The sequence below is a fragment of the Bombina bombina genome, chromosome 3 (assembly GCF_027579735.1).
Source record: "Bombina bombina isolate aBomBom1 chromosome 3, aBomBom1.pri, whole genome shotgun sequence".
Lineage (NCBI taxonomy): Eukaryota > Metazoa > Chordata > Amphibia > Anura > Bombinatoridae > Bombina > Bombina bombina.
The window spans coordinates 733,273,772-733,295,899 of NC_069501.1; the positions used below are offsets into that span (position 1 = coordinate 733,273,772).

Sequence of the window (22,128 nt, forward strand, 5' to 3'; positions counted from 1 at the left end):
ATCTTTCTTCTTCTTGCTTGGCTATATATAAGGCTAGATTCCAGTAACTTTTCCTTCTTCTATCAGTCATGAGTGGTATTGTCGAGGGGTAATGACTCTTACCACCAGGAAACATATTTCATTTATCAAGTAAGCATACATTTTATTATGCTACATTGCACATGAGTGTTTTTGTTTTTATATAACAATTTACATTTACTACATTTAAAAAAAAAATACATTTAAAAAATATATTAATATTCAAATATAGGGAAATTCAATATATATTTAAAGCACTGCATGTTAATTTTTTTTCTTTTATATATACAGTATGTATATAACAGCAAAAATAACAGTCTAATGGTGATGCATATCTTCTACTCAAGTAACCAGTGTTGCATTGAATTATAATTAAAAAGTGCATATGACTTAGTTGCCATTGAGGTGGTAAAGTTTGGAAACTGGTGGTAACATAAACAAATCTCCCTAGAATTTAATGGAGATAAATAGGGGGGAAGGGGGTCACAAGTTTCCAAAATTTACCACATTAATAGAAACTAGGCCTTACTTGGCTTCTCACTACAACTTCTACCACTGGTAATAAATGATAAAAGCTAGAAACATTTAACTGAAATAATAAAGAATGTATAACACCAAAAGAGCCTTTTTGTTACAGTCTAAAGTGTTTATCATGGGCCTACTAACTTCTCCCTGTTTTGGTTTACCCAAGGATGGATCACCTATTCACAGTCATCCACTACTTTCTCATCCCTATGCACTGGCCCAATCTCTCCAATAAACTTGAGCTCCTCTCATCATTCTCTCTCATTCTGGCCCAGTTTCTGCCATAGGCTTGTTCTCACTGAAGCTTCATTATGCTGCTGGAGTTTAAATTTAGGGCTGGATTTGCAATTGACTGCTTTGTTCATTTCAATGTAGAATTGATTATCAATGTGCAATTAACTAATTAAAGGAACAGTCTAGTCAAAAATAAACTTTCTTGATTCAGATAGGGCATGTAATTTTAAACAACTTTCCTAAGTACTTGCAGCAATTTTGCTTTGTTCTCTTGGTATGCTAATTTCTAAGCCATTGAAAGCCGCCTCTTATCTGAATTATTTTTTTCACAACTAGAGGGCATTAGTTCATGTGTGCCATATAAATAACATGGTGCTTATGCCTGTAGAGTTACCTAGGAGTCAGCATTGATTGGCTAAATTGCAAGTCTGTCAAAAGAACTGAAATAAGGGGGGCAGTCTGCAGAGACCTAGCTATAAGGTAATCACAAAATCACAAAACATATATTAATATTACAGTGTTGGTTATGCAAAACTGGGGAATGGGTAATAAATGGATTATCTATCTTTTTAAACAATAAAAATCTGGTGTAGACTGTCCCTTTAAATTCATTATATGCTATTGGTGTACTAATGCAGATATTTTGAACATTTGCACATATCCATTTACTATATTTAACATGTTTCTAATGTAGTCACTTTGCAACCTGATATGTTTAAATATTATTTTTTGTGTGTGTGTCTTCTGTAAATAGAGCATAAAGAAGATTGCAGTAAATTTTCCAAGCATTGTCCATTCAAAAAAACACTGGCATTTTCTAATGGACTAGAATGACCTAATCTAAAAACTCTGTGTGAAGCTATGAGAAGAAAATCACACTGTCTTTCTGAAGGACGGGGATATTCCCCAATGTATAAGCTAAAGGTGCATTTTAGTTTACAAACATGTATTCATTATTTGCAATGCTACAATGGCATGAACTTTAACTTGAACTTTACAGTATAGATAAAATGAAATTATAAAATGCATTAATAAAATTCAGTTTATTAAATTTCTTCTTACCACTAAATTATTTCCACATGACTCCAATGTGCTCAGGTTGATGGTAAAAATGACCACAGCTGGAAATGTGTTATTATTTATGAAGCCCCTGCAATGGGCATCTCCATGTCTACCATTCAGGGATAAATCCGTTTCTGAATAACCAGAAAATAGTACTGTGCAAAAGTTTATCTTCATTGTAATTGTCTGTACTCCACAGTAGACACTGATGTCTCTTTCAGCTGCAAATTACACATAAAATCAAATACTAATATTAGACAAAAATTATACCTGTACTTTAAACATATAAGGAAACTAGCAATTAGTTTTCTAAACTTTAACCCACTGTAAAGCCCTTTTATTTTAAATTAATCACAGAATATGTTTTTAGAAATTCTAATACAGATAATGGGTAGGTGAATTATAAAATAAAAACAAATAGTGGTTCAAATTGCCTTTCCAAAAGTGCACTTCTGTGATTTTATTCTGTATTAACTCTGGATAGGCTGTGAGTTTAGTGCTTAGATAATATACAGACTTTAATTACCCTTTAAAGTCTTTACTATACAATAATTTTATCCATGAAAACAAATGTCACATTTGGCTTTCTATTAAATGTGTTGTTAAATTGAACTTAATTTTTCTTTACAAATAAAACAATATGTTTTACATTTCATTATATATATATATACAGTATCTCACAAAAGTGAGTACATCCCTCACATTATTGTAAATATTTTATTATATCTTTTCATGTGACAACACTGAAAAAAAATGACACTTTGCTACAATGTAAAGTAGTAAGTGTACAGTCTGTATACCAGTGTAAATGTGCTGTCCTCTCAAAATAACTCAACACACAGCCATTAATGTCTAAACTATTGGCAACAAAAGTGAGTACACCCCTAAGTGGAAATGTCCAAATTGGGCTCAAAGTGTCAATATTTTGTGTGGCCACCATTATTTTCCAGCATTGCCTTAACCCTCTTTGGCATGGAGTTCACCAGAGCTTCACAGGTTGCCACTGGAGTCCTCTTCCACTCTTTTATGACGACATCATTTTGCTGCTGCATGTTAGAGACCTTGCTTTCCCCCACCTTCCATTTGAGGATGCCCCACAGATGCTCACTAGGGTTTAGGTTTGGAGACATGCTTGGCCAGTCCATCACCTTTACCTTCAGCTTCTTTAGCAAGGCAGTGGTTGACTTGGAGGTGTGTTTGGGGTCATTATCATGTTGAAATACTGCCCTGCGGCCTAGTCTCCAAAGGGAGGGGATCATGCTATGCCTCAGTATGTCACAGTACATGTTGGAATTCATGGTTCCCTCAATGAACTGTAGTTCCCCAGTGCCGACAGCACTCATTCAGGCCCAGACCATGACACTCCCATCACCATGCTTGACTGTAGGCAAGACACACTTGTCTTTGTACTCCTCACGCTTGACACCAACTGAACCAAATCATTTTATCTTGGTCTCATCGGACCACAGGACATGGTCCGATGAGACCAAGTTCCTGTTTGTGGGCTTTGTCATCATCTTTAGAAGAGGCTTCCTTCTGGGATGACAGCCATGCAGACCAATTTGATGCAGTGTTCGGCGTATGGTCTTAGCACTGACATGCTGACCCCCACCCCTTTAAACCTCTGCAGCAATGCTGACAGCACTCATACGTCTATTTCCCAAAGACAACCTCTGGGTATGACGCTGAGCATGTGCACTCAACTTCTTTGCTCAACCATGGCGAGGCCTGTTCTGAGTGGAACCTGTCCTGTTAAACCGCTGTATGGTCTTGCCCACCATGCTGCAGCTCAGTTTCAAGGTCTTGGGAATCTTCTTATAGCCTAGGCCATCTTTATGTAGAGCAACAATTTTTTTTTCAGATCCTCAGAGAGTTCTTTTCCATGAGGTGCCATGTTGAACTTCCAGTGACCAGTATGAGAGAGTGTGAGAGCGATAACACCAAATTTAACACACCTGCTCCCCTTTCACACATGAGACCTTGCAACACTAACTAGTCACATGACACCAGGGAGGAAAAATGCTAATTGGGCCCAATTTGGACATTTCCTTTTAGGGGTGTACTCACTTTTGTTGCCAACGGTTTAGACATTATTGGCTGTGTGTTGAGTTATTTTGAGGGGACAGCACATTTACACTAGTATAAGTAAATTATGGGTAGGTGTTAAAGGGTGATAGTATCGGGCAAAAAAAGACAAATGAATTAGATCTCTGCAGTTCTACTCAAAATAAAGGTATAATCATAGAAAACAAATATTTTGCGCTTAAACAGCTAGACACTATCACACTGGAGGTATACTGATGAACTATGAAAAGTGATGCATTAAAAATATAAAGAATATAGAAATTTATATAATAAATATATAAAAATATAAAAATATAAAAACTTTCTTCACTTTGAAGCAATAATGAAAAACTCTCTTCACGTTATAAAAAAACAAGAGATTTTACTTAAACAATAGAATCAATTACAAATACTTATTAAAAATTAAAAACCACCGGTGGTGTAGGATTATACCAATTCTAAAACTTGTAGAATATCTTTGTACAATACAATGATTAGCAATATAATATATAAAGTGCAATTTCAAACAAAGTGCATCTTTAAGCAAGGTGCAACTAAATAAAGGGCATCTTATGAATGCGCAAGTAAAACAAAATGTATCTCCACTGCCTGATTCTAAACAAACAACCTATGCATATATAAGAGCAGATAATAAACACTCCCTTTTGGAGAGAACAGTAAAAGTTTCTTAAAGTGTCTCTTTAAAGGCTTCGTTATATATATTTTAAGATGAATGTCTTAAAACACCAAATTTTGTAATGTTCCAAGTTATCACCTTCCTGTGTGAACTAGGAATTTAGTAAAAGCTGTCTTCTCTGGTATGGTGCCGTGACTCAAGTTAGCATTCTTTTTGGAGACATAAATACACAGAAAAAAGCCACTTATGAAGAAACACCTATAAAAGAAGCAAAGGACCACGCTAGAAGTATCTTGATAAAGGCTGAGGCTGAAACGCGTAGATGGTTCTCAAAGGTCCGAAATTCTAACAAACAGAGCGCTCTGTTGTTTGCTTGACGAATCTAAGCACCACCATTTGCTGTAAGGAGATCACTTGACTGTCAAATACAGGTTTATACCACTACACAACGAATACCCAAAGTGGAACAAGAGGTAAGTGATCTGTGAAGAACGGAGGGAAGGTGTATATTTGAAGATACTCCTATATCGGATTGTACTATGTTTTTTTCTGTCATATTTTGATCAGACTGGAGTCTGTTAACTTGGAACATTACCAAATTTTGAGTTTTAAGACATTCATCTGAAAAGATATATAACGGAGCCTTTAAAGAGACACTTTAAGAGACTTTTACTGTTCTCTCCAAAAGGGAGCGTTTATTATCTGCTCTTATATACGCATAGGTTGTTTGTTTAGAATCAGGCAGTGGAGATACGTTTTGTTTTACTTCCGCATTCATAAGATGCCCTTTATTTAGTTGCACCTTGCTTAAAGATGCACTTTGTTTGAAATTGCACTTTATATATTATATTGCTAATCATTGTATTATACAAAGATATTCTACAAGTTTTAGAATTGGTATAATCCTACACCATTTTAATTTTTAATATGTCTTTGTAATTGATTATATTGTTTAAGCACATTTACACTGTTATACAGGCTGTACACTCACTACTTTACCTTGAAGCAAAGTGTAATTTCTTCAGTGTTGTCATATGAAAAGATATAATACAATATTTACAAAAATGTGAGGGGTGCACTCACTTTTGTGAGATACTGTGTGTGTATATATATATATATATATATATATATATATATATACTGTATATATGTGTGTGTGTATATATATATATATATATATATATACTGTATATATATATATATATATATATATATATATATATATATATATATATATATATATATATATATATATATACTGTATATATGTGTGTGTATATATATATTAAATGTAATGTATTTAAAAGCAATACAACATTTCATTTAAGGATAAAATATGAATCAGAGAATCATATTGTCTTATATTACAGGTATATTAGACACTTAAAGGGATATGAAACCCAACATTTTAATGCACAATTGAGACAGAGCATGTGATTTTAAACAACTTTCCAGTTTACTTCTAAACTGGCTATTTTGGCTCAGGAGCAGCAAGCACTACTGCTACAGTGCTGATTGGTGGCTGCACATGCATGTCTCTTTTCATTGATTCACCAGATGTGTTCTGCTTGCTCCCAGTAGTGCATTTGTTAATCAAATTTGCTAATCATGACTCTTTAAGATTAATAAATGTTAGAAGCATCTTTAAAAATTGTAATACCTACTAAAGCAAACAAATGTGGGCAAAATATTGTCTTAAATAATCAGTAATGTTGTAGTTGGGCATAAGGTCTGTCTTAATGGAACTGTCTATGTAGCCTTAGTATCAATGCAATTTGACACAAGCATAAATGTATAATGTAAATATAAATTATCTTTGGTGATAACTTAAATAAAAATAACCAATCACAATGGAGTATTATATTTATTTTTTTATATATGGCCTATTTTTATCCAAATGGGAAATTAAACAAATACCTGGTTTATGCCTAGTGATGAAAACATGTAATTCCAGTTGTCCTTTTTTATTTTTCATTTAAATGTCTCCTCTCTCATATAATGTTTAACATGTTATAAGTTACAAAATAATCAGTTTTATTGCAATAGTGTAAACTCAAAATATGCTTAAACTTTACGTTATTCTCATTAATGGCAACTACAGTAAGTAAAAAAGAGAAACACAAGAAGTAACCTTTAAAAGAATAAAAAAAACTACAAAGAGACAGAAAACACTATGAGCTAAACTTCTAATGAGATGTAAAAATGGAGCTGCTGTTAAAAAAAGAATTGAAACAGCTCACATTTTTTTTCCCTGATTCTCTAAAGCTCGTTGCTCAGATGTGATTATCTAAAATTATCCTCCAGAACTGTGACATCCCTCCCAAGATTATAGACAAGCACATTTCTCTATATATCATTAAAGATGTTACCTGCATTTTGTTTGTTAAAGGGACATGAAACCCAAAAATGTTCTTTCATGATTCATATAGAGAATACAATTGTAAACAACTCTCTAATTTACTTCTATTATCTAATCTGTTTTATTTTCTTTGTATCATTTGTTGAAGAAGCAGCAATGCACTACTAGTTTCTAACTGAACACATGGGTGAACCAATGAAAATCAGTTTATATATGCAGCCACCAATAAACAGCTAGAACCTAGGTTCTCTGCTGCACATTAACTTGCCTAGATAAACATTTCAGCAAAGGATAATAAGAGAAAGAAGCAAATTAAATAATAGAAGTAAATTGGAAAGTTGTTTGAAATTCTATTCTCTATCTGAATCATGAAAGAAAAATGTTGGGTTTCATGTCCCTTTAAGAAGAGGTGAGCCCAGTGCAATATACTGTATAACTGCATAACATGAAAGTATTGTTGCATTTACAATTTGTGATTTTATATTATTTTAGACTTCAGATTTTGGGGTGGATCACAATTCTTTTTTTTTTTTTATATATATATTAAGATTTTTTTATTAAATTCAAGAACCAAGTACAGACAAAATTGACATATAAACAATAAATCAAATATTAGTTCCTATCTGGTCATAAAGGAACACAACAAAAGAAACAAACAGAAAAAATAAGTCCCCACTCAGCAAAGAGGGAACAGCGTAAAAACGAAAACATAAAATATTTGGAGACGCAGCTCCTTTCAATTTATAGACATGTGCTTGAGTCAGGTATAACATTTAATCAATAATCTAACACCCAACACGAAGAGTACACCTAACATAAACTGCACCCCAACAAAGACCTGCTATAATTATATATCCTTACTAGCTCGGTCATATAACATATTCCCCGGTATATATCTAATATTAAATATACTATTTCTCCGCTTCTGCAGAGGTCTAGATATGAAAGCAAAGCATTGTTCCTTTACAGCAAGGGGGAAGGAAAAAAAAACAAAAAAAAACACACTCTTCTTCTGTAAACCATATTTCGGGTAATACCCCAACTTCTATATGTTGTCTCACCCAACCGGCAGTTTTAAAATATAACACCACCTGTCGTTGTAATCGTACTGGTAGTGAGTTAATATAGGGCTTCCATTTAGCAAAATAGCGTCCGATTTGTTTATTATTATGATTACTTAGGTTGAACTGTTCAAAAATCATCTGGTATTGAACATTATGGAGAAACTTCGATATTCTGGGAGATCTCTGCCCTTTCACCAAAAATTAATTTTTTTCCAGAATTGAAACATTTTTGGGCATGCCAAAAAACAGTGCACTATATCTGCCCTTTCCAGTCCACACTTATAACATTTCCCTTCCTCCTGCAACCATTTGGCCATTCTAGATGGCGTAAGATAGGCCATGTTTACTATCTTCATATGTGATTCTTTCCAGCTAACTGGAGCCGCTGCCTTAATTACTAATGTCATACTATGTATAATTTTATCTCTATCTACATGTATCCTTACCTTATCCCATTTAACTAGCATATTTGTAATATGTTCTTCGCCATGTATTTTCAACATTAGCTTATAAGTCTGAGCGATGGTGCTCACCCCCTCGCGACCGTTTCTTATTACTACAACTAGTTTCCCGAGGTCTAGCTCTAATACTGTTTCTTGCCTCAGGTTCCCTATCCAAAATCTTATCTGAAGATAAGCAAAGAAATCGGCCCTCGGGAGGCCGTAACATTGTCTCAGTTCCTCAAAAGCTTTGACCCTCAATATCTTATTTTCACAAAGTTGCCCCACACTTTTGAGTCCCATATCTGTCCACCTCAGGAAAGTCGGTGAATCCAATCCCGGGGGAAAATCAGCATTACCCAACAAAGGGAGAAATTCAGTTTTACGATAATTTAATGGGATCACCGTACACATTTTTTGCCATGCATAGATAATAAATTTAAATGAGTACAATGTCAAGATATTACTAGGAAGTCTAGCAAAAGGACAGTGTAGAGTTGCTTTTAAAACAAAAGGAGTAAGGAGCAATCAATCTGGTTTCTATATCATAAAACATAACATAACCTTTTTCCGTTATCCAGTCTATCGCAAATTTGGACAATGTTGCGTAATTATAAAATTGGATATTTGGGCCACCAGCCCCCCATTCGTTTTAGCTAAAGTTAATGAAAAAAACGAAATACGCGTTTTTTTATTCTGCCAAATAAATTTACTAAAAATCCTATTAAGGAAACCAATATCCTTTTTATATAACAAAAGTGGTAAATTTTGCAGAAAGTAAAGTAACTTAGGAAATAAAATAATTTTAATCATCATTACACGAGCAGTAATCGAAATTGGGAGCTTAGTCCTATTTTGAAGTTTAGTCTGAAATCCATAAATACAACTTGTAAAATTCAATTTATACCATTGTTCTGGATTAATACTCAGGTTAATACCTAAGTATTTAATCTGACTGGTTTCCCTAAAAGGATGTGGAGTTATCTGCATGAGTTTATATATCCAAAATTGATTTTGTAACCAGAAAATTAGTTAAATATTTTACATATCTGCAAAACATGTGGAATCGATTCTGCAGTCTTGCTCAAGAATAGTAAAAGATTGTCGGCATATAGAGATAACACCATATTTTGTCCCCCTAGCTTAATTCCTTTTAGTGTCTGTCTCAGATAGATCACAAGTGGCTCAAGGGACAGATTAAACAATAATGGTGATAATGGACATCCCTGTCTCGTACCTTTTTTCAGGATAAATCTATCTGTGAGACCCCCATTAACTATTACTGTTGAAAATGGAGCCCGATATGATTCCCTAACAAAATGTTGGAAAACTCCTGTTAAGCCGAATCCCTCTAAAGAAGTGAAGAGTTGATCCCAGATAATGGAATTGAATGTTTTCTCAGCATCGACCGTCAGGATAGCTAAATCGGGCTTAACATGTGATTTTGTATCCAACCTTTTGTTCCAAAAATAATCTAGCACAATCTGAACCTTACGTAGATTCTTAACCGGGTTCCTACCTATCATAAAGCCAGTCTGATCTGGATGGATGATATAATTTAAGCAAATTTGTAATCTTCTAGAAATGATAGCTGATAGAATCTTATAATCCTGATTTAACAGAGAGATTGGTCTATATGATGAAAGTAATTCAGGATCTTTCTCTTTTTTGAGAATCAACATTATATTAGATGCAGTGAAGTATGGAGACTGTGGTTTATTTTCAATAAAATAATCATTATATAGAGATGATAAGATAGGTAGAACTTTATCAATTAATAATTTGTATAATTCAGCTGGCAATGAGTCAGGTCCTGGGGATTTCCCTATTTTAAGCTTACTTATTGTTTCAATTATCTCTGATTCCCAAATTGGTTCGTTTAAGTACTTTAAATCCTCACTCTAATTTTAGGCAAAGTTATACCCTGCAAAAAGGATTATTTGTTACTTTTATTGATCTGGCCTGGAGAGTATACTTCCTGGTAATAGTTAAAAAAAGCCTGTCTAATCTCCTTAAAATTAGTAATTCTTTTATTTTTATAATTCAATAGAGCTATGTAGTTCTTCTGTTGCCTGGTTCCGGAGATCTTAGACAGATATTTTGCAGAAATACCCGTATACCTGAAAAAATAGCTTTCTGTTTTTTTCCCTCCAAAATCATATTTTGTTTAAGTAATAAATTTAATTCAGATTTAAAGCCTTTATATTTATTCCATAGGGAGATAGATGGGTTATTAAGATACCGTCTATAGCTATTTTTAACCTCATTGCCAACTTGCTTCTCCTTCCTTCTCCTTATTGCCTTCATTCTTACTAAGTATGCTTTGATCTCCCCTCCAAGCACTACCTTTGCTGTCTCCGAAAATATTTCTGGTCTATCCATGTATTCTCTGTTATCCCCGCAAAATTGTTTCCACTGATTTTTAATCCATGACTTAAATTGTATATTTTGCAAAACATATTGAGGGAAAAAGAGTCTAGTACTGCTCCCCGGGTGCCGACCCCCACAACTAATCTCCAGGGTAATAATAGCATGATCTGATACTGCTATTTCTCCGATATACGATTTTATTTCCATCCCCATCATGTTTTTTGTGCTTAAAAAGAAATCAATTCTTGAAAAAGATCTGTGTACTTTAGATACACATGTATACTCTTTACTATCAGGATTTTGTGACTGCCAAATATCATTAAGTGCCAATTTCTGGCATAAAGTTTGAAGTAGTTTGGTTTCTCTATTTTTCCAAGGGGTACATTTCATATTCGATCTATCTAAAATATATGAGGAAACCATATTAAAGTCACCCATTAATACAATATTCTTCCCAATAAAAGGAAATAATTTTAGAGTGAGATCTTCCCAGAATTCTTTCTCCACTGTGTTTTATTTATTTCAATTTCTTCTATCTGATATCTCCCTTCTATATCATTGTTTGCTGAAGTTATATGGTAATTCAAGTGCTTATTGATTAAAATGGCAAGACCTTGTTTAGATTTCTTGTAGGGGGTGAACACCACCTCCCCAACCCAATTGGTTTTAAGTTTAACAGCTTCCTGTGGTTTAAGGTGTGTCTCCTGTATACATGCTATATCCTGTTTTGGAACCCCCAAACGTTTTATCATCAGCTTCCTTTTAATAGGTGATGAAATCTCTCCTATATTCCATTACACTAAATTAAGCTTATGCATTGCTTTTTAAAGCAGGAGAGAGAGAAGAAAAAAAAAAATGATCCCCCCCCTGTCCAGGAAAAGCGCAACACCGCTCCATCAAACTTAGATCTAGCTATCTGCAAAACAATATTATTCTTCTTCCATCTTGAAACCAACTTATTACAACCACACAGTCTTATCTTATGCATTGAAAAAAGAGAAATTTATTTCCTAAATACTTTATACCTAGCAGATTTTTATTCCACTCCATTCTTCCGACAAAAAACATCAACCTCCTCTGTTTTGTAAAAAGTTGTTATATTGCCATATTTATTTAAAATTATTTTGGCAGGGTAGATCAGCCTCGCCTTCAAATTAGCTTTAATTAACCTAGAGCAGTATGGTGCCATTTCCCTACGTTTGGCCTGTGTCTCTGCTGAAAAGTCTTGAAACAGTAATATTTTAACAGTCCCTATCGTAATATTATTATTTTTATGATATAACCTCAGGATATGAAATTTATCCTGAAAATTCAGAAATGTAATGATTACTGGTCTAGGTCTTACTGAACCATCTGGATATTTCCTAAGTGACCCAACTCTGTGGGCTCTTTCTACAGGGATCCTAATATTATCTAAAATGCTGCCTACTAGTTGAGGGAGTTTAACTGAAGCAAAATTTAAAAGATCTTGGATTTCCCCTGTCTCTGGAAGCCCAATAACCCTAAGGTTATTGCGCCTGGACCTGTCCTCCAGTTCTTCAATTCTACGCTGTATGTAAAGTATGTAATTGGCTTTCCTGAGCTGTAGCTGCCTGATCCTGAACAACAAATCTATTTTCCATATCTGAAACTTGTGATTCTAATTCGGTCATACGTACTGAAAACTGTTTAATTTCACCAGTAAGGTTGACCATCTCCTGTTTTAAGGCGTCAAATTGTGGCAAGAATAATTCTGACATTTGTTGCAATAGTACAGTGGTATCTACATTACCTACAATAGTCTCATTCTGAATTTCTGTTGAACTATCATTGGGCTTAGCTTTTCTGTCTTTATGTTTTGGTGGCATGGTGGGAGAATTAACCTTAGAGTGTGTAATATATCTTTCCATAAGGAGAGATGCATGTAATACCAATTAAGGATTCCCTTAAAAAAAAAAAAAAAACTTATCTAATGATGTATCTAGAAAAAGTCCAATATATTTTAATGGTGATTTTCTGCTGAAAATAATTAGGTAAGTTTTCCTAAAGGTTTTTGATTGATTGCTTTGTTCTTTAAGGTTTTTTTTATTAGTTTTTTATTTTAATTTTTTTGCATCTTATTACTAACAGCTTATTTAACAATTTTACACTTGCAGGAGTCTTTAATTTTTTCTCCCTAGCTGTACGCAGGTGCGGTTTGCACAAAATACACAATACACTTATTTCTCTAACAGAAAAGTAATGTTTATTTAAAGAGAGGCAAATGCAAATTAAATTGTATTGAACACATTTCAGTTTAAGTTGTAACTGCTGCAAGCTGAGATTTTATACCAGTGTCAGGTGCTCCCCTGTTGACCTCACTCTTTCTGTGAGATTCTCTATCTCAGAAAGCTTTATTATTTCTACAGGAGGCAGCTTACATAACTGTGGAACTTTCAGGTTCCATCCTTTTTCTTAGAGAATTTGATGAGTTCTGTCCCTGTGAAGTAATTTCCAAGTTGGAGAGTTTTTGGAGAAGCAGACCATTAGTAACAATAAGGAATTTTTTTCTCTAGATTAGTTAGTAGAGCTGTGCAGCCAAGACATTTTCAGTTTGTCTAAAATTTTTGTACTAAATAATCAGGAGAATTTGTTTGCACAAATATCCAGTGGCTGCACTTTTCAGTGTTCGTTTCATTTTATACTTTTTAAATACTGAATTTTAGTTAAACATTTACATTTGTTAAAAGAAAATGTAAATGTTCAAAGCTACAGGTGAAAAGTTTACCTGTAGCTAGAATACTTACCTTAACACACTCTCGACAGTGTGCTAACCCTATCCTCTTCTTGCCAGAGCCTAACACCTGGCTTAACGCTCTCGATTCCCAGGGCCTGCGCTAACTTTAGTGCAGGTCCTGGGAGTCAAGCACAAAGCCTCCCGTTAGGGCTGCAAGAAGTGGTTCAGGTTAGCACACTCTCCAGAGCGTGTTAAGGTAAGTATTAACCCCTAAATAAATTCAAGAAATGAATGAATACTGACGATTTTCATCAGTATTATTTAATTTTCTTTAGCTTTCTTGGGTGCATTAATTCGGATATTCATTCAAACGAATATCCAATTATCATGAATGCACATCTTTATCACTTATAATATCCCCTTATAGGGATCAGTGTTAACTAAGTGCAGGAGATCATGAATTAAATAAACACTCCCTGCATTGTGACTGAATTATTGACTTTACACCAAGTAAAGGCATGTGTGAAGAAATTGGGGTTTGTGGGAACACTGTATCAGGTTTCAAGAATTATCATCAATATTGTGATGCTACAACATGTCTTTTGTGTTTCTCATCAAAATGAATGGGAACTGGTGTTTCTTAAAGCCTATTTATTTTGCTCAGGCTCAGTGGCAGTAACAAAACCTTGATAATTATTATAAGTATATAACCATTTTTTCTTTAATATACAAGTTATAATGTCTAGAGATAAATTAAATAATGAAAACAGGAATTCTGATTTGACAAGAGCAAATTTGTGAAATATTTCTTTGTCTTTAAAGAACAAAATGCACTTGTTTTTTTAAGAAGTTAAATAATCCTCTCTAGTATACCTTGTCCATCATTAACAGTAAAAGACTTTTCCACCTAAACTCTATTTTTTTAAATTAATTAAAGGGACAGTCTACTCCAGAATTTTTATTGTTTTAAAAGATAGATAATCCCTTTTATTACCCATTCCCCAGTTTATGAGAGGGCACTGATTGGCTAAAATTCAAGTCTGCCAAAAGAACTGAAATAAGGGGGCTGTGTGCAGATGCTTAGATTCAAGGTAATCACAGAGGTAAAAAATATATTAATATATCTGTGTTGGTTACGCAAAACTTGGGAATGGGTAATAAAGGGATTATCTTTAAAAAACAATAAAATTCCAGAGTAGACTGTCATTTTAAGCATTTAATTATCCAGCAACCATAGTAGTAATGTAGTAATAAAACACCAAATAATTTACAGGTTGTTGCATAATAGCAGTTTTTTACAAAAAAAAATCTACCAGGCAATTTGTATATATTTTCATGTTAATGTTATTTTTTTTATTTTTTTATTTTACTGAGCAAAGGCCAGATAATCCATCACCCCACAGTTAAAGGCAAAATTAATTTTATTTTTTTCTGATATTTAATTTAAATTCTGATTTTAATTGTTCAAAAACGTAATCAGAAAAATACAAGACCAATTATGGGTCAGATTATGAGTGGAGCGCTATCATTTGTGCGTGAGCAGTATCGGGTTTTCGAGTTTGTTTGCCCACAAGTTAAATTGTGCAGATATTAGATGAAAGTAAATGTGAATATGGGAGTGCAATAGCTATTTATGCTAGAATGATTACCGCGACCTCCGAGCTATGGTTAACTGTTTTGCAAAAGTAAAAAGTGTCACAAAACACTTAGGGCGTGATCACATATATGGCGCAGGTTTCAGCGCAAGCATGGGAACCTGCCCCGCCCGTAATTTCACCTCGCACATCGGGGTATTACATATACGGCGCTGGCAGTTCATAAAGTGCCGTAAGTCGGATAAACTAGTGATTTCCAGAAATGAGCGTAACTACAAATTTAGAAACTGCCGGCATCTTCTATCTTCTTCCATCCGACGAGGAGCGGCTCCATCTTGGATGTCTTCAAGATGGAGCCGCTCCTCGTCGGATGGAAGAAGATAGAAGATGCCGCTTGGATGAAGACTTCTGCCCGGCTGGAGGACCTCTTCTGCCCGGATCGGATGAAGGCCTCTAGTTATCAAGCCGTCAACCTCAAATACGCTGGAATTCCGCAGCGTATTTGTGGCGAGGCTGATTTGCCTAAGTTATCAAGCCCTTTACACCGGCAAAAGTAGAATTTTGTGATGTAAGCTTCGATCCTCCGGACTCAGTCCGACACAGATCGATTCTTACGTCACATCAGATGTTCCGCACACAAGTTCGGCACAATCTGACTACTTTTGCTAGTTATCAAAAAACTAACAGGTATGCTCGGCACTTTTCTGGCCCAGCGTACCTGGTTTTCAAACCGCCGCCCTGGAGGCGGCGAATCCCATAGGAATCAATGGGAGTCTGACCATAGCGAAAGCTCATGTTCGCTGCTGCCCAACATCCCATTGATTCCTATTGGAGCTGTCTACACCTAACACCCTAACATGTACCCTGAGTCTAAACACCCCTAATCTGCCCCCCCCTACACCGCCGCAACTAAATAAATGTATTACCCCCTAAACCGCCACTCCCGGAACCCACTGCAAGCTACATTATACATATTAACCCCTAATCTGTCCCCCCTACACCGCCGCAACTAAATAAAGTTATTAACCCCTAAACCGCCGCTCCCGGACACCGCTGCAACTATAATAAATGTATTAACCCCTAAACCACCGCTCCCAGACCCCGCCGCCACCTATATTAAACTTATTAACCCCTAATCTGCCCCCCTATAATACATTTATTAACCCCTATCCTGCCCCCCTACACCGCCGCAACCTATAATAAATTTATTAACCCCTATCCTGCCCCCCCTACACCGCCGCAACTATAATAAAATTATTAACCCCTAAACCTAAGTCTAACCCTAACCCTAACACCCCCCTAACTTAAATATTAATTAAATAAATCTAAATATTATAACTCTTATTAACTAAATTAATCCTATTTAAAACTAAATACTTACCTTTAAAATAAAGCCTAATATAGCTACAATATAAATAATAATTATATTGTAGCTATCTTAGGATTTATGTTTATTTTACAGGTAACTTTCTATTTATTTTAGCTAGTTAGAATAGTTATTAAATAGTTATTAACTATTTAATAACTACCTAGCTAAAAGAAATACAAAATTACCTGTAAAATAAATCCTAACCTAAGTTGCAATTAAACCTAACACTACACTACAAATAACTACAATTAAATACAATTAAATAAACTAACTAAAGTACAAAAAATAAAAAAAAGCTAAGTTACAAAAAATACAAAATATAAGTTACAAACATTTCAAAAATATTACAACAATTTTAAGCTACTTACACCTAATCTAAGCCCCCTAATAAAATAATAAAGCCCCCCAAAATAAAAAAATGCCCTACCCTATTCTACATTAAAAAGTTACCAGCTCAATTACCTTACCAGCCCTTAAAAGGGCCTTTTGCGGGGCATGCCCCAAAGAAAACAGCTCTTTTGCCTGTAAAATAAAAATACAACCCCCCAACATTAAAACCCACCACCCACATACCCTTACTCTAACCCAAACCCCCCTTAAATAAACCTAACACTACCCCCCTGAAGATCATCCTACCTTTAGCCGTCTTCAGCAAGCCGACCACCGATGGAACCGAAGAGGAGATCTGGAGCAGATGACGTCACTTAAAGGAACCGTCATTCGTCGTTCAGTCGTCGGTGGAAGAAGATGGCTCCGCGTAGGCTCGTCTGAAGATGGCTCCATTCCGGATGGATGAAGATTGAAGACGCCACATGGATGTTGACTTCAAACGGATGGAAGACTTCTTCAGCGCCCCTTGGATGATGACTTCTGCCGCTCCGGATCTCCTCTTCGGTTCCATCGGTGGTCGGCTGGCTGAAGACGGCTAAAGGTAGGATGATCTTCAGGGGGGTAGTGTTAGGTTTATTTAAGGGAGGTTTGGGTTAGAGTAGGGGTATGTGGGTGGTGGGTTTTAATGTTGGGGGGTTTGTATTTTTATTTTACAGGCAAAAGAGCTGTTTTCTTTGGGGCATGCCCCACAAAAGGCCCTTTTAAGGGCTGGTAAGGTAATAGAGCTGGTAACTTTTTAATGTAGAATAGGGTAGGGCATTTTTTATGTAGAATAGTGATGTAGAATAGTGATAGTTCTGCTAATAAAGCAGTGAGCAATCGATCATAAGTCCTCGCTGTACATAGACAAACACCTTCAGTAAGCTTTAATAAACAGCTTTAACATAAAGATTGTTTGCCATATTAGGCTTAATAATAAACTTACTAAACTACAATAATGTACATTGATTATAAACCACTGATTTTTTGAGATGTTGTACAAGTCTATTTAAGCAAATAGAAAAAAAACTTCACAATGCATAAGATAAGTATAAGCTTACAGGATGCTAAGAAGCTCAAGTTAAAACACACTAGGAGATTCAAACTATGGGATATCAGGTCTTACACAATTATAAACCATGGTTAATAAACAAGCTTAAAGAGGCACCAGGCAGCTACTACTGAAAAGCAAACCAGCAAATAAAGTTAACTTAAAGGGACAGTCTACACTAAAATTGTTTTTGTTTAAAAAGAGAGTTAATGCCTTTACTAACCTTTCCCCAGCTTTGCACAAACAACATTGTCATATTAATATACTTTATACCATTTAAACCTCTAAATTTCTGCCTGTTTCTAAGCCACTATAGACAGCCTCTTATCACATGCTTTTTATTTGCTTTTCACAACAGGAGACTGCTAGTTCATGTGGGCCATATAGATAACATTGTGTTCATGCACAAGGAGTTATTTAAGATTTAGCACAATACAGTACTAAATGCAAGTCAATAGATAATAAATAAAAAGTCATGTGATCAGGGGACTGTCAGAAGCTGCTTAGATAAAAGGTAATCACAGAGGTAAAAAGTATATTAATATAACTGTGTTGGTTATGCAAAACTGTGGAATGGATAATAAAGGGCTTATTTATCTTTTAAAACAATAACAATTCTATTGTAGACTGTCCCTTTAATATTATACTATGCTATTAAAAATTCAATCTTGACCCAACATCAAAATGAGCATCATCGTACTGGGGAAACATAACAAGACAAAAGTAATTAAATTTTTACACTTAGGAGGAAAATGTGCAACAGAAGGTCATTTACACAATCACTACCCAAATCAAAACTAGAACTGGAATAGAAAGCAGCCATTCATATGATCAAACATGGGCACTCTTATTCACTCCAATCTTCCAGACAGGAAGTGTTCTAAAGTTCAATCTATCCCATATCTCTTAGCAAACATCACTGCCTCTCTAGGGAAAGACAGAATATATGACCTTCATTGTTTACCATCAGCACACAAAACCTCAATTGTCAGGATTTTAGGTGCAATGTCCACTGAGCCCTGCTTCACTCTCTTACGGCTAGATTTAGAGTTTTGTCGGTAACGACCCGTGTAGCTAACGCTGGCTTTTTTCTGGCCGCACCTTTAAAATAACTCTGGTATTGAGAGTCCATAGAATGACTGCGTTAGGCTCCAAAAAAGGAGCGTAGAGCATTTTTAACGCAACTGCAACTCTCGATACCAGAGTTGCTTACGGACGCGGCCAGCCTCAAAAACGTGCTCGTGCACGATTCCCCCATAGAAAACAATGGGGCTGTTTGAGCTGAAAAAAAACCTAACACCTGCAAAAAAGCTGCGTTCTGCTCCTAACGCAGCCCCATTGTTTGCTATGGGGAAACACTTCCTATGTCTGCACCTAACACCCTAACATGTACCCCGAGTCTAAACACCCCTAACCTTACACTTATTAACCCCTATTCTGCAGCCAATAGAATGCGAGCTCAATCTGATTGGCTGATCGGATCAGCCAATCGGATTGAACTTGATTCTGATTGGCTGATTCCATCAGCCAATCAGAATATTCCTACCTTAATTCCGATTGGCTGATAGAATCCTATCAGCCAATCGGAATTCGAGGGACGCCATCTTGGATGACGTCATTTAAAGGAACCGTCATTCGGCTAGTAGGCGTCGGAAGAAGAGGATGTTCCGCGTCGGATGGAAGATGATGGCTCCCGAAGAAAGAAGATTGAAGATGCGTTGATAGAAGACTTCATCCGGATCATGGACCTCTTCAGCTCCCGCTTGGATGAAGACTTCATCCGGATCATGGACCTCTTCAGCTCCCGCTTGGATGAAGACTTCAGCTGGATCATGGACCTCTTCAGCCCCCCGCTTGGGCTTGGATCAGGACATCGGAGGGGCTCTTCAGGACGGATCGGTGAACCTGGTATGGTGAAGATAAGGTAGGAAGATCTTCAGGGGCTTAATGTTAGGTTTATTTAAGGGGGGTTTGGGTTAGATTAGGGGTATGTGGGTGGTGGGTTGTAATGTTGGGGGGGGGTATTGTATGGGTTTTTTTACAGGCAAAAGAGCTGAACTTCTTGGGGCATGCCCCGCAAAGGGCCCTGTTCAGGGCTGGTAAGGTAAAAGAGCTTTGAACTTTAGTAATTTAGAATAGGGTAGGGCATTTTGTTATTTTGGGGGGCTTTGTTATTTTATTAGGGGGCTTAGAGTAGGTGTAATTAGTTTAAAATTGTTGTAATATTTTTCTTATGTTTGTAAATATTTTTTTATTTTTTGTAACTTAGTTCTTTTTTATTTTTTGTACTTTAGTTAGTTTATTTCATTGTAGTTATTTGTAGATATTGTATTTAATTAATTTATTGATAGTGTAGTGTTAGGTTTAATTGTAGGTAATTGTAGGTATTTTATTTAATTAATTTAATGATAGTATAGTGTTAGGTTTAATTGTAACTTAGGTTAGGATTTATTTTACAGGTAATTTTGTTATTATTTTAACTAGGTAACTATTAAATAGTTCTTAACTATTTAATAGCTATTGTACCTGGTTAAATAATTACAAAGTTGCCTGTAAAATAAATATTAATCCTAAAATAGCTACAATGTAATTATAATTTATATTGTAGCTATATTAGGATTTATTTTACAGGTAAGTATTTAGCTTTAAATAGGAATAATTTATTTAAGAAGAGTTAATTAATTTCGTTAGATTTAAATTATATTTAATTTAGGGGGGTGTTAGTGCTAGGGTTAGACTTAGCTTTAGGGGTTAATACATTTATTAGAATAGCGGTGAGGTCCGGTCGGCAGATTAGGGGTTAATAATTGAAGTTAGGTGTCGGCGATGTTAGGGAGGGCAGATTAGGGGTTCATACTATTTATTATAGGGTTAGTGAGGCGGATTAGGGGTTAATAACTTTATAATAATAGCGGTGCGGTCCGCTCGGCAGATTAGGGGTTAATAAGTGTAGGCAGGTGGAGGCGACATTGAGTGCGGCAGATTAGGGGTTAATAAATATAATATTGGAGTCGGCGGTGTTAGGGGCAGCAGATTAGGGGTACATAGCTATAATGTAGGTGGCGGCGCTTTGCGGTCGGCTGATTAGGGGTTAATTATTGTAGGTAGCTGGCGGTGACGTTGTGGGGGGCAGATTAGGGGTTAATAAATATAATACAGGGGTCGGCGGTGTTAGGGGCAGCAGATTAGGGGTACATAAATATAACGTAGGTGGCGGTCGGCAGATTAGGGGTTAAAAAAATTTAATCGAGTGGCGGCGATGTGGGGGACCTCGGTTTAGGGGTACATAGGTAGTTTATGGGTGTTAGTGTACTTTAGAGTACAGTAGTTAAGAGCTTTATGAACCGGCGTTAGCCCAGAAATCTCTTAACTACTGACTTTTTTCTGCGGCTGGAGTTTTGTCGTTAGATTTCTAACGCTCACTTCAGACACGACTCTAAATACCGGAGTTAGAAAGATCCCATTGAAAAGATAGGATACGTAATTTACGTAAGGGGATCTGCGGTATGGAAAAGTCGCGGCTGAAAAGTGAGCGTTAGACCCTTTTTTGAGTGACTCCAAATACCGGCGGTAGCCTAAAACCAGCGTTAGGAGCCTCTAACGCTGGTTTTCACGGCTACCGCCAAACTCCAAATCTAGGCCTTAGTGCTTCCACAAACTAAATCCACAGGAGGGACAGGATCAACATCAAGATAAATCTGCTCATTGAGGTCACCAACCATCAATGCAACCAGCATCCTAAAGAAAGTTCGTCCCCACCAGATCATCCCTCAACCAGTAGACAGCAACACAGGCAGCTAAGCAATTTCCAATGGAGATGCCAGCAGCTCTCAAACCTGCATCCAAAAAACTGGTATCTTCAGCAGGACACAGCACAAGACCAACCAAAAGTGGTCTTGTCCACTTAAGCATAAGCACAAAACATTAAACACCATTGATCAGAAGACGCACCATCAATTGGAAGCCATAAATAATTTCCAAAATTCTTCAGGTAAGTTGATAAAAGCATCTGAAAAGTTCCAAAAGAAGCTTCCATAGGAATCACAATAATTCAAGTAAAACTGCACACAGGCCAAATAGCAATTTTTGGGAATCAAGGAGGAACGAGAACAGCACACCTGTTTGTGGGACACAAAGTAAGATTTGCCAAATCTTTTCAATCCAAATGATCATACATCCCAGCACTTCAGCCACCAGAAGAAATCTTTGTTTAAAAGACCTTCATTCTCATTAGTTGGGTCCAAAAGTTTACAGGAACCTTTCTCCTGTAAACGTT

General features: G+C 35.9%; 1 protein-coding gene across 1 annotated transcript in view; it reads right to left on the reverse strand.

Annotated features, from left to right (window-relative positions):
• The window catches only part of ZPLD1 (zona pellucida like domain containing 1), a 431,915-nt gene that overhangs the window by 256,361 nt on the left and 153,426 nt on the right, over nt 1–22,128 (reverse strand). Inside the window, exon 4 of the mRNA XM_053704866.1 lies at nt 1,840–2,060. Within this exon, the coding sequence (XP_053560841.1) occupies nt 1,840–2,060 (221 nt within the window). The remainder of the gene's footprint in view (nt 1–1,839; nt 2,061–22,128) is intronic.